At 35.8% G+C, this 10601-nt stretch overlaps 1 protein-coding gene across 1 annotated transcript; it reads left to right on the top strand.

Annotated features, from left to right (window-relative positions):
• Window positions 1-4: 4 nt before the first annotated feature.
• sec22c (SEC22 homolog C, vesicle trafficking protein) lies at window positions 5-4857 on the top strand. Its single transcript, XM_032550762.1, has 7 exons — window positions 5-248; window positions 636-847; window positions 1114-1277; window positions 1408-1587; window positions 1707-1828; window positions 2296-2361; window positions 2462-4857. The coding sequence occupies exons 2-7, from the start codon at window positions 666-668 to the stop codon at window positions 2660-2662; spliced, it is 915 nt and encodes a 304-aa protein (XP_032406653.1). The 5' UTR covers window positions 5-248; window positions 636-665; the 3' UTR covers window positions 2663-4857.
• Window positions 4858-10601: the final 5744 nt, after the last annotated feature.

Genomic DNA, 10601 nt, shown 5'->3' with positions numbered 1-10601 from the left:
TTGTTGTGGTGGTTGTTATCCAGAAACAGAAATCACGTTAGCTCCCTGGACAATTTAAATCAGCCGTCCTACTCGCATTTGTTTATAGGTTCTTCAAGCTTGTTTATATGAATTACTAATTACCCTCGTAGGTTGTTTATCGGAGGTTGGCTTTTCAGTGAGCAGTGTGATTGGCTTGTATGATGCTATTGTGAGCTAACTTACAGTAGCATTGTAACAAGGTGCAGCATGAACTCCATAACAATGAGGTAAGGTGTAACTTAAATGTGTAATCTAAATGTACATGATTAATTAAAGTTAATTTCTAAATTAATAATTATTTTCCTTCTTACGCAGTATATGTAAAGACATATTAATAATCTCTGAATATTATTACGTTAATATAGACATTTAATTGGACTTTTGTATGTTAATTGCAGGTTAATGAAATCTTTATTACACTAGGTCCATTACATAATAATCTCATAGTTTCCAATAAAATTTCCAAAACTATGATTAGACATATGATTGTAATATCGTGGATTCATGTTTGATCTGCGTTAGAATGACCGCCAAAGATAACTGTTGTGTCAAACTAAGCAAAGTGTTTTAAATGGTAATTCTCTTCCTCTTTTTTTCCCGTCTGCCCCATGTAGGCCGCATATCCTCCACAGACTCAGGCTATCATGTCTCTGATCCTGTTTGCGTTCGTGGTGCGGGTCAGGGATGGACTCCCTCTGTCAGCTTCCACCGACTTTGAGCACAATAAAGAGCTCCAGGAGAGGAAGCAGCAGCTCAGGACCATCAGCAAGTCTCTGCCCCGTCTCCCTGAGAGGGGCACCGTTAAAGGCCAGAAGCTCAATATATAGTAAGGATTCTGAAACCTGAACAATTATTTTTATTTAAGAAAGAGAACATATTAGGCATAGCCCATGATAAAAACCCTGAAAAGTTGTGGGTTCATCTCTAATTATGATAATGTCCTAGTTCTTTATTTTTCTTTGATTCCTGCTTTATGTGCTGGGAATCAGCCCATGCCTGGACCCTCTGGTGCTGACACGAGGTCATCCATGCATGCCTCGCTGTGCCGGGCTGTTTGTTTACCAAACACCTTGTCTCCTCTCACCTGTTCAGCTTCGTCTCCTCAGAGGGTGTATCCTACATGAGCGTGTGCCACAGCAGCCTCCCTGTTGCTAAAGCCTTCTGCTTCCTAGAAGACCTACGTTGGGAGTTCACCGCATGCTTCAACAGCACCGTCATTTCCCTGGCAGCCAGGCCATATCCATTTTTGGAATTTGGTGAGGGAAGAAAAAATTATTTAGCAAAACATTGTCTACCCAATGCTGTTATGCTTTTGTTTAATGAGCAGTTTGTTTAAAATAAGTCCAATCTATCCATCCAAGTATAAATATTGTTTCTACCTAATAGACACCACTATTCAAAAACTGAAGCAGCAGTACAACCAGAGTGGTGGTCCTGCTCTGGAGGTGACTCTGGCAGAGGTCCAAGAGGACCTGAGGATCCGTCCACCTCAACTAATCAACCTGGATGAAGTAGAGCTGACCAACGGGACAGCAAATGGGCACCTAGAACAAGGTGTTTCATCCAGTAAGGCAATTCCCAATCAGTCTCTTATACTTCATGCTAAAATAATACAGATATTAGGTGGGTTTATATTACGCTATCTTAATGTGATAAAGGTATGTTGTTGTTTTCTTTCATTCCAGCTGGTCTAAATCAGAGGCTTGAACCAGTGACCACCCCAGGCATCCTTTCTCTTGTCCTAAATATTATGTGTGCATCTTTGAATGTGATCCGTGGGGTGCACCTCGCAGAGAACACATTCCAGGTGTGACCAGTTCAAGGGTCTGATCAAAGGTTTATCAGCTGAAGATGTTTTTGTTTTGTTTTTTTTGTTCAGAGTAGCCTTGGCTATATGTAGTGAAATCCTTTTTCATTATTATTTGAAAATCATAATACATCTGACAGATTCAAAACTGCAGTTTAATACAACTGCATACAGCTATATATGCGAACCTTTTGCGCCCAATTCTTCTTTTTGTATGTTATCAGTCCACCCTGAACAAAGAATGTTAGAGGTAAATTACTAAAAGCCCCAAATTTATTCTACTAATTTGTATTTGCAGACTTCTGACCGGAACTGTATAGAGCAAGCGCTTACAAAAAGCAATCGCACTTTAGCTGTTTTAACATTTCCTTTATTTTTAGATGGCTAATTTAATCTAAAATATGCAGTAGCAGTTTCTCAGCCAAGACTGAAGTTAACCCAACTGTTTTTAATGTGACTTTCCAAAGGATGACTACGAAGGCATTTGGAACGTTGCGGCATTTTTCTTTGCATTTATCTGCTGTGCTCTTCAGGTAAATAATAGTTGGCAGGTTGACACAGCTGCTCATTGCAGACAGTAACAACCTCTTGCCAAGCTCTGGCTAACACATCTTTTTGTTACCGTGTCTGTAGTGCCACCTCTACCTGTTCCATTCGTCCCTGAAGAAGCTGAAGTCCTTCCTTCTTTTAGGCGTGATTGTCCTATGCAACTTGTACCTGCTCGGCTTGAGGAACATATGGCAGCTCCTCTTCCACATCTCCGTCGCCTCCCTCTCCACCTCGCTCACCCTCACTCGCAGAATCCATCATAGGACCGATGACTGTGGAGTGTGAGGAGCTCAGAACTGTCCAATGTGCTGCACCGAGCCAGTATTCAGACTGAGGAATATGTAAACTGCCCACTTCACCATGTGGATTTGTTTTAATAATAACTTGAAGACAATAATGAATGAAGTTGTGTTGCGGAAGATCAAAGCAAGCTTGTACATAGCTTTGTTTTTTAAGGCAAGAAAACAAAGACGAGCAGTCAGTCTGGAAGCTTTCAAATCAAAATAAGAAAGAAAAAGACATTTTCAAGAAAGCCGGAGATGTTTTTTCATACATGGTTTCTCACTATTTTCTACATGGAGACCATTAACCTGTCTCAACAGTGGTGGCTACTTTTTATCATATGACTCATTTTTACTCGTGTTCTGCTTCCATTTTTTTCAGCTTTTCCAGGCCTTTCATTAATGTCGGATTATCGCTTTAAAAAGTTCTCTGACGGTTTGTAATTATTGTACTTTTAAGATAGGAAGGACGTGCTTTTATGAGTGAAAACATGTTGCTTTTATAGTAACATAATTTCTTATTTTATAGTTTGGATTAGCAATAGATAAATTGAAGGATAGCTCTTAGTGCTGCTTGTTAACTCTCTATGATCCAGTACGCATTCATCCAAAACAAAAGCCTAAATCAAAGTTCTTTGCAGAAACATGGCCCGGTTCTTGTTTTAAAATGTGGCAAAGTTGTTGGGTTCAGCTATCTTATTTTACGTTTTCTCAGGCATGTGCTTAGCTGCTATAACACTGAAGGGTCTGTTTGACATTAAAGCTATTTATGCTTTCAATAACCTCTGCTATCTGCACACATTTTCTTACACTTCTAAGTATTTATTGTATTAAATTAGCTAGAGATGTATCTTAAGTAGAGATGAACTGAGAAATCGGCCAGTGATTGAAATCACTTAGTTTTGGCTTGATCTGCACTGACTGACTGGTCGGTAAGAAACAATGTACTGAGTGCTACTGAGTCACAGTAACAGCAGTTTTCTGCATGGAAGCCATTCCTGTGTGAAGGAAACTCAAATTAGCTATTTTACAGATCAACAAGGTGTTTAAAAATAAAGTTAGAAGCTATTTAGAGTGAAGCATTTCTACGACCACCTAAGAAATTGCTTAATTCAGGCTGCAAAATTGGACTTCAAGCAAAGCCACTTTTGTTAGCATCTCTGTCTTATCATGCAATATGTTGAATTTTAAATTGTTTGTATTCTTATGGATATCTCATAGTTAAGATAAGGACCTACATTCCCCAGGGATAAAACACAAAGACAGCTGTCTGATTTATGCTAACAGTACTAATCATTCCAAAGTCAATTGAGTTTTTCCGTAAGCCCGTATTCACTTGGTGTGACGTAGCCTTTGTGCCTAATTTAAGTAAGTAAGAAGGATCCAAAATCATATTTTAAATGCTTTCCTTCTTAAATCTTCTTGTATTTTGGTTCTTAGATAGAAATTTTAATCGACTAAAATTGATGTGGGCAGCTCATAGGTTTACAAAATCAACTTTAAAAATTCTGATCAGGGCATTTTACATTTTAGTGTCTTTTTCAACATATAATCATATGAAAGCACTGATTTCATAAATACAGTTTGTTTTAAAAATCTGCACTATTATGTAACGATTGTTTGTCAAGGTTTTATTACTGAATGTTTAAAATTTGGAGTGAATTTATATTTATTTAAATTTTTCTATATGTTTCTGGAACTCAACACATCTTCCTTTAAGTTGAAGTTCTCTCATTTATGTTTGTGTACAAATTTCTGATAGGAAGATAAAAAAAAGTGTCATTTAATAACTCTTCTAATGATTGTTTTGTTTTTACAACAACTTTTAGTTGCAAGTTTGAGTCGTACCAAGCAGTGAAAGTTAATGTTAGTAGCTATTAGCATCATGGTCAATAGAGATGTATGGAATCTGTCTTTTCCCTATTAATTATTAAGTCATTGATAAATGTAAAAAGTTTCTTTTTTTAAAATAAAATTACAAATATTTGAAATGATCTAATAGTCAAAATTATCGTTATTCCTCTATTATTTCTGTTTTGCTACAGAATATGTGTTCTATTGACTAGATTTTTTTTCCATAATGATTGTAAACGGAGTTAAAATTATGTTTTCTGTCAGTAATTAAACTGATTTCCCCACTGCTGATCCTCAAGTAATCAAAAATGATGAATATAAATAAATTAATTTGGAAATTTGTAATTTTTTAGTACATATTTTTTGTATTATGTTTATAATGTCAACATTAAGTAAGAGTTTCACCAGCAAGTGTTTCACATAAACTCGTCTTGTAAAATCATGCCTGCGTCTGCCATTGAAACGCATCGTTGTAGTTTCTCTAGCTTAACACCAGATGGCGCTGTTTACAATGCTGAAGTTTGGATGTCTCTGTTGTTGCAGAGTTGGCAGCGATTTTACAGATTTTGCTCACTGCACAGTCTGACTGGAACAGATAAGCTAGGCATGATTATTTGGCTTTAAGCTAGAAAAAAGCCCAAAGATTAACATAACAAATGAAACTGCAGAGAATAATAACAACATTGTGCATATCTGAATATTGTCCAGTAGTGGTGTTATGGACTTCCAATATGGGCTTTTTCTCGTGATACTCTCAGGTATTTATTCCCACAACAATGTAACTAATGATGACAGATTTTACGCACTGCACAGTATATTTTGATATTGATTTGTTACTGTAAATAGTCTACCACCTTGTAAATCCAAATACTGTTTTAACGGTAAAACAGTAGAGTAATAGATCAAACAGCATAAATACCAATTACTAGCATAGTATCAGTTTTAGGCTTATAAATATGGATGAATTTGGTCATTTTTTCATTAGCATTCCAAGACATTAAGAATGTTTGAATATGTGCATGAGTGAATATGAATGCTTTGGCCTGCCAGCACAGAAATTTCAGAGCACTCATAGAGGTGAAGTCATAATTAAGTAAAACACTCCCGTATATGAGTGATAGTTAGCGTCATCTCTTTTGTTTAATTACTTTGCAATAGTTGAAATATTTGTTTCCCTTTCTGTAAAGCTTTTAGTCTTTACTTCCAAACAAAGGAGTTTTTTTTATTATTTCATTTAGTTCAAAGCTTAGAAACAAATGGAAGTTCTCTAACAGGGCTGATGGATTCAATTTTAAAGCACTGATCCATCAGTCACAAATGTTTTTAGCAGCATGGGTGGTCCTGGTGAAATGTTTATGGCTCACATTTTTCCTCCTGTCCCTCCTCCCATCTTCACAGAACAGCTGCATTTATTTTCCCTTTTAAAATAAATGTTTGTCTTATGATCATCTGAATAATTCAGCAAAAAGGAAGACTTCCATTACTTCCATGTGTCAAAATGGTCTGACTTCTTGACAGACACACTAGTTTGCGTTCCTCGGTGCTGTGTAATGTCACTCACTGATGAATATGCACAAATGTTGACTCTACATTCATGTCACTCACACGTTCAAGTGGTTTTTTTTATGTGCCAGGTTTAAAGAGTTGCAGAGTAAGAACATCATTGCTCAGACTCCTGACAGGACGTAAAGCCATAACAGTGCAGACTGCAAAGCACCTGTAGTAAAGATGTTTTAAAACGTGAAAATAAATGAAACTTTTAATGCAGTAATATTTTCAGCCTTACATTTGAGTGCTTTTATTTTCGAATTCTTGAACAAAACCAAATATGATTGCTTTAAGGTATGTTTTTAAATTATAAGCTTGCAATGATATTAAGTAAAAATTACCTTTTGGCCTTTTTACTTCAGAAAAATTGATCTCAATTTATCCTGATAGGAAGAAAAACGCCCTAAAAATAATTTTGTTTGGAAGGTTCAGGCAAGATGTTGAAGCTAAAGTTGGTGTCTTGGAGTGGGACTGTGTCAAATGAGTCTGAGGTTTGAAGGATTTATTCAGAGTGAGTCATTTTGGCACCCACTCCTATCTTTTTAATATTTGCTACAGGTCTTTTGCCCATTTGATGGCCCCCGCTTCAGGGTTTTCCATTACGTTTTCAATGAATCACTCCTCTGTCATACCCGGGTCCTTGAGTTTTGCTATTTCTTTGAAGAAGCATCTAACATCAGGAAATGAGAAATGTTATTTTATTTTTCTGAGCAAATAAATTAATCCTCTGACGCTCATATTTTTACACAGAAATACTATGAATGAATCAGATTGTTGCATCAGAGAACGTCCGGTAATTTCACATCTGGGTAATTCTGAAACAGAACAAAAACGATAGAAAATATTTGTATTTACAGTCGTTATTCCATCCATCCATGCCTTACAAAATGTCATGAATTAATAAAAACAGGTTTACAGGTTTACATTTTGAAAGTGGCAGTAAAAAAGGACTAAGTTGAATCTGGAAAAGTATGAACTTGCTGCTCAAGTATGTGGTCGGCGTTGTGGCAAACACCAGACTCATGAGAAAACGAATAGGATGAGGCTGGAATCCCAAAACTATTTATGTTTTTATTCAGGATGACACCTCATATCGAATATTCCCCTACTGACATAGGCTGACAACGATCAGACAATGATGGATATGGCAAGACTCCTATTATACTGCAGATAAGCAAATGCACAGACTATCAAAAGTGATGAATTGCACGCCTTAAGACATTCTGGTGAATGAGCCCCCAACAAAGTTATGTACAAGGTAATATTATGACTTTGATCTTTTTATTTCCCATATGTTCTGCAGGAAACAACTGAAGTTACATCCAGTAATAGAGTAGATGAGTGCAGAGAGACTAAACCAATTTGAGGGAAATAGAGTTAGGATTGTCATAGATGATGGATTGTCATAGTTGATACATGCAGTCTGTGTACAAATATCACTGTTTACCTGTCAGAAAGAATTGTGTGTAAAAGATCCAAAATCCATTTTTTTCCTGTGTCTTTGCAGCTTGAAGTTGTTTTACTATGAATGCTAATACAACTTTCAAATGTGATTTATTTACTTTAATTTGAAACCCTGAGCTGCTGCTCATGTTTTTCCTCCTGCATCTGCTCCCTTCTCTTTGCTAAGTACAGTGCAAAGGTTTCTCTTACCTACAACTTCACTTAGTTTCCCTCTATCTAGGCTGTTTGTGCAATTTGGAGCTGTGTGTGCATCTTCCTAACTGGAAGCCTTCTTCCAGGTGAAAGCCTGGTCTCCTTTATGCAAAGTGTCTGATCGTGGCTTTGTAGCTTGGTGAGAACATTTTGATTGCAACCAGTGATGGCCAAAATACCAAAAACCTTACAGTACATTAAGTTATATGGGCTGCTCTCAGTTCATTTTATACTGAAGAGGTTGCAGGATTGACCTCTGTCAATTCATCTGAAGATTTAATCTTAAAATTGTCAATCTTTTGTTCCAAAAGGCAAATGAGGGCTAGTGGATCACAGTGCGGTATTTGTTGCCTTGTAGAGTGGGACAATTGGCTGCTGTAGCCATGTGAGTAGAGAGTAGCATGATGCTATTCGCTATACAGTCATTCATGCTGCAAATTCTCAAAGATGAAGTGACTCTGCACATGAGCCACATGTCATGGATACATTTACACTGCAACTATAAACCACAACAACCTTACCGTAGAAGCTTTGTGCAATCTTAAAATGTTCTGGGTAATAAAATCCACGTTATTCTCAATGTGCCTCTGAAGACCTTCTCAAAACTATGCTAGATTCCTTTGTTCTTGTTGATTGGTATTGTCAGATAGTTGTGAGAATTGGTCTTAAAATAAACATAAAATGTGATTGAAAATTTAAGCTAAAAAGAAATTTTTTGATCTCTAAATATGGTTGGACGTTGAGGTCTTTGGACTTGCCAAGTGTGACTATTTTTATGGCTAAACAAAATCCAAGATTTGCTGAACTGGTAACAAAAAAAGAAAGAAAGATGCCCATAAATTTCTGGTGTTTGGAGGGTTTGTTTGCAGCCTCCAAGTGTTGTCTAGAGGATTTATTTAGCCCATTTCAGATTCCTACTGTTTTCTCTTAAAGCTCAGAAACTTTCAAACTCAATGTGTTCCAGCTGTGTGGGTCCTGAGTTTGGTATTAGGATGCTCAACAGTTCATAAAGCGAGGGCTTTTTGGATAAACTAGTTGTAAAAAGTAAGCTGTTGAGCCACACCATTTTTTCTCTGACTTGTGGACAAGTAAGAATCATAAAACAAGAAACTGCTAAAATGATTTATGGTTGTAACTTTACAAAATGTGAAGCAGTATCAGTAGTCTTTATACTATAATTCTGCAAGGCAGCACATGTCCAATCTACAAAAAAAAAGTTTGATATGTGACTCAAATAAATTTAATTCTAGAATTATTTTGTCAAATAATCGTTGGTCAGGGTGAAAACCATAACTTCTTCAGAGCTTCTCAGTCTAACAAAGAATATTCTTGGTAAATCAGCTCAGACTAGAATGGAAAGCAACCACAACACTGAGCCAAGATTCTAAATCCTCGGTGAATATGTTCTGCAAATGAATGATGCATTGAAATCAATAACATCCTAGTATTATATAAGTGTAAACAGCAATTTCACAAGCTTGCTTGCACGCTGCTTGTCCATAAATTAAATTCTACAGCTTTTAAAATCACTTCCCCTGTGTTGTGTAATGAACATTGGGAATGTTTGATAAATTACTCTCCAGTAAACCAAGGAGAAATGTCTGAAAAATCTGGATGAAAGGACAGGACAACAACAGAATATCTTTAGGATGTGGGAATTATGCAGAAAATCTTCACACATGTGACGCTCTGTCCAATGATTATTGCCTGTTTTTCTCCATGGTGTGAACAAAAGAAATATGATTAATTAATACTAACAGCAGGCAGAGATAATCAAGGATATGCATTCTCTGTGTTTTGCTTTGAAGGTAATTACAAGAAGACATTTGCAAGAAAAGATCTACGATTAATCACTACTAACAACAAAAAATGTTGTTTTAAAATATAATATAAACTTGTGTAAAAATTTTTAGACACTGAAAAAATTGAGCCTGTCAAAATGTTCACTGATTTCTAAATATAAACACAAGATCCATAGAAAAATAATATACTAATTCAATATTTAGTATATTGAATTAGTATATTCAATACTAATTCAATTCAATATTTAGTATATTGAATTAGTATATTAATGGTGAATTCTCATTCACCATTAGCTTAAATCTGCATTAAGAACTTCTTTGATATGCATGGGTATTGTTAGCCTGTGCACAATATGGACAGCAGAAACTGCTTTGATTTCTAAAGTTTTATTTTTACACCTCTTTACCAGTTGCTTGTATTTGGCATTTTACAATAAAAATGATAAGTAATCAAAGCTTAGCAAGAGAAAATGTCCTTTTTAAGCAGGAGGGAAATAACCTCCTGCTCTCAGAACAGCTGTGTTGTTGATCAAAGCACTCTCTTAGCTGTTTGACTACAACTTACTCAATCACTTAACTCTCCAAACTTCTCCTTCAATCCCCCATGATTATTTCATCAGTTTCATAAATTTTGAAAAATGCTCAAGGGCAAGACAACTGTCTCAAAATTTAAGAGTTGCAAAAAAACTCTAGAATAGTTTCATCAAGATTCTGTCTCACATGTTTCTGACAGGTTCTGCATAAAACCTGAGTTTAGATAAAAACTCACCTTTCTACTCTGAGGAATAGTTACTGCAGATTTTCTTTGTATTTTATTTTATTTTATTTTATTTTAGTATTAGGTATTTTTTTGTTTGTTTGATTTGCCTTAGGGTTAATGTTTTTAATCATTACAAACAGTTTGATCATATTGTACACATCCTCAATTGCATTTTATTGCACCAAAGAAATGTTGGATCTAAAGGAAAATAAACCAAGGAATCTGGATTAACAACATTTCGTATAGCTGGGTTTGTCTTTCCTTTTGGTATCACACATTGCATGAAGTCTAAGATGAACCACAGAAAAAATCCTTAATGCTTA

Source organism: Xiphophorus hellerii, chromosome 21, assembly GCF_003331165.1.
Source record: "Xiphophorus hellerii strain 12219 chromosome 21, Xiphophorus_hellerii-4.1, whole genome shotgun sequence".
Classification (NCBI taxonomy): Eukaryota; Metazoa; Chordata; class Actinopteri; order Cyprinodontiformes; family Poeciliidae; genus Xiphophorus; species Xiphophorus hellerii.
This window is presented reverse-complemented; position numbering and strand designations above follow the sequence as displayed.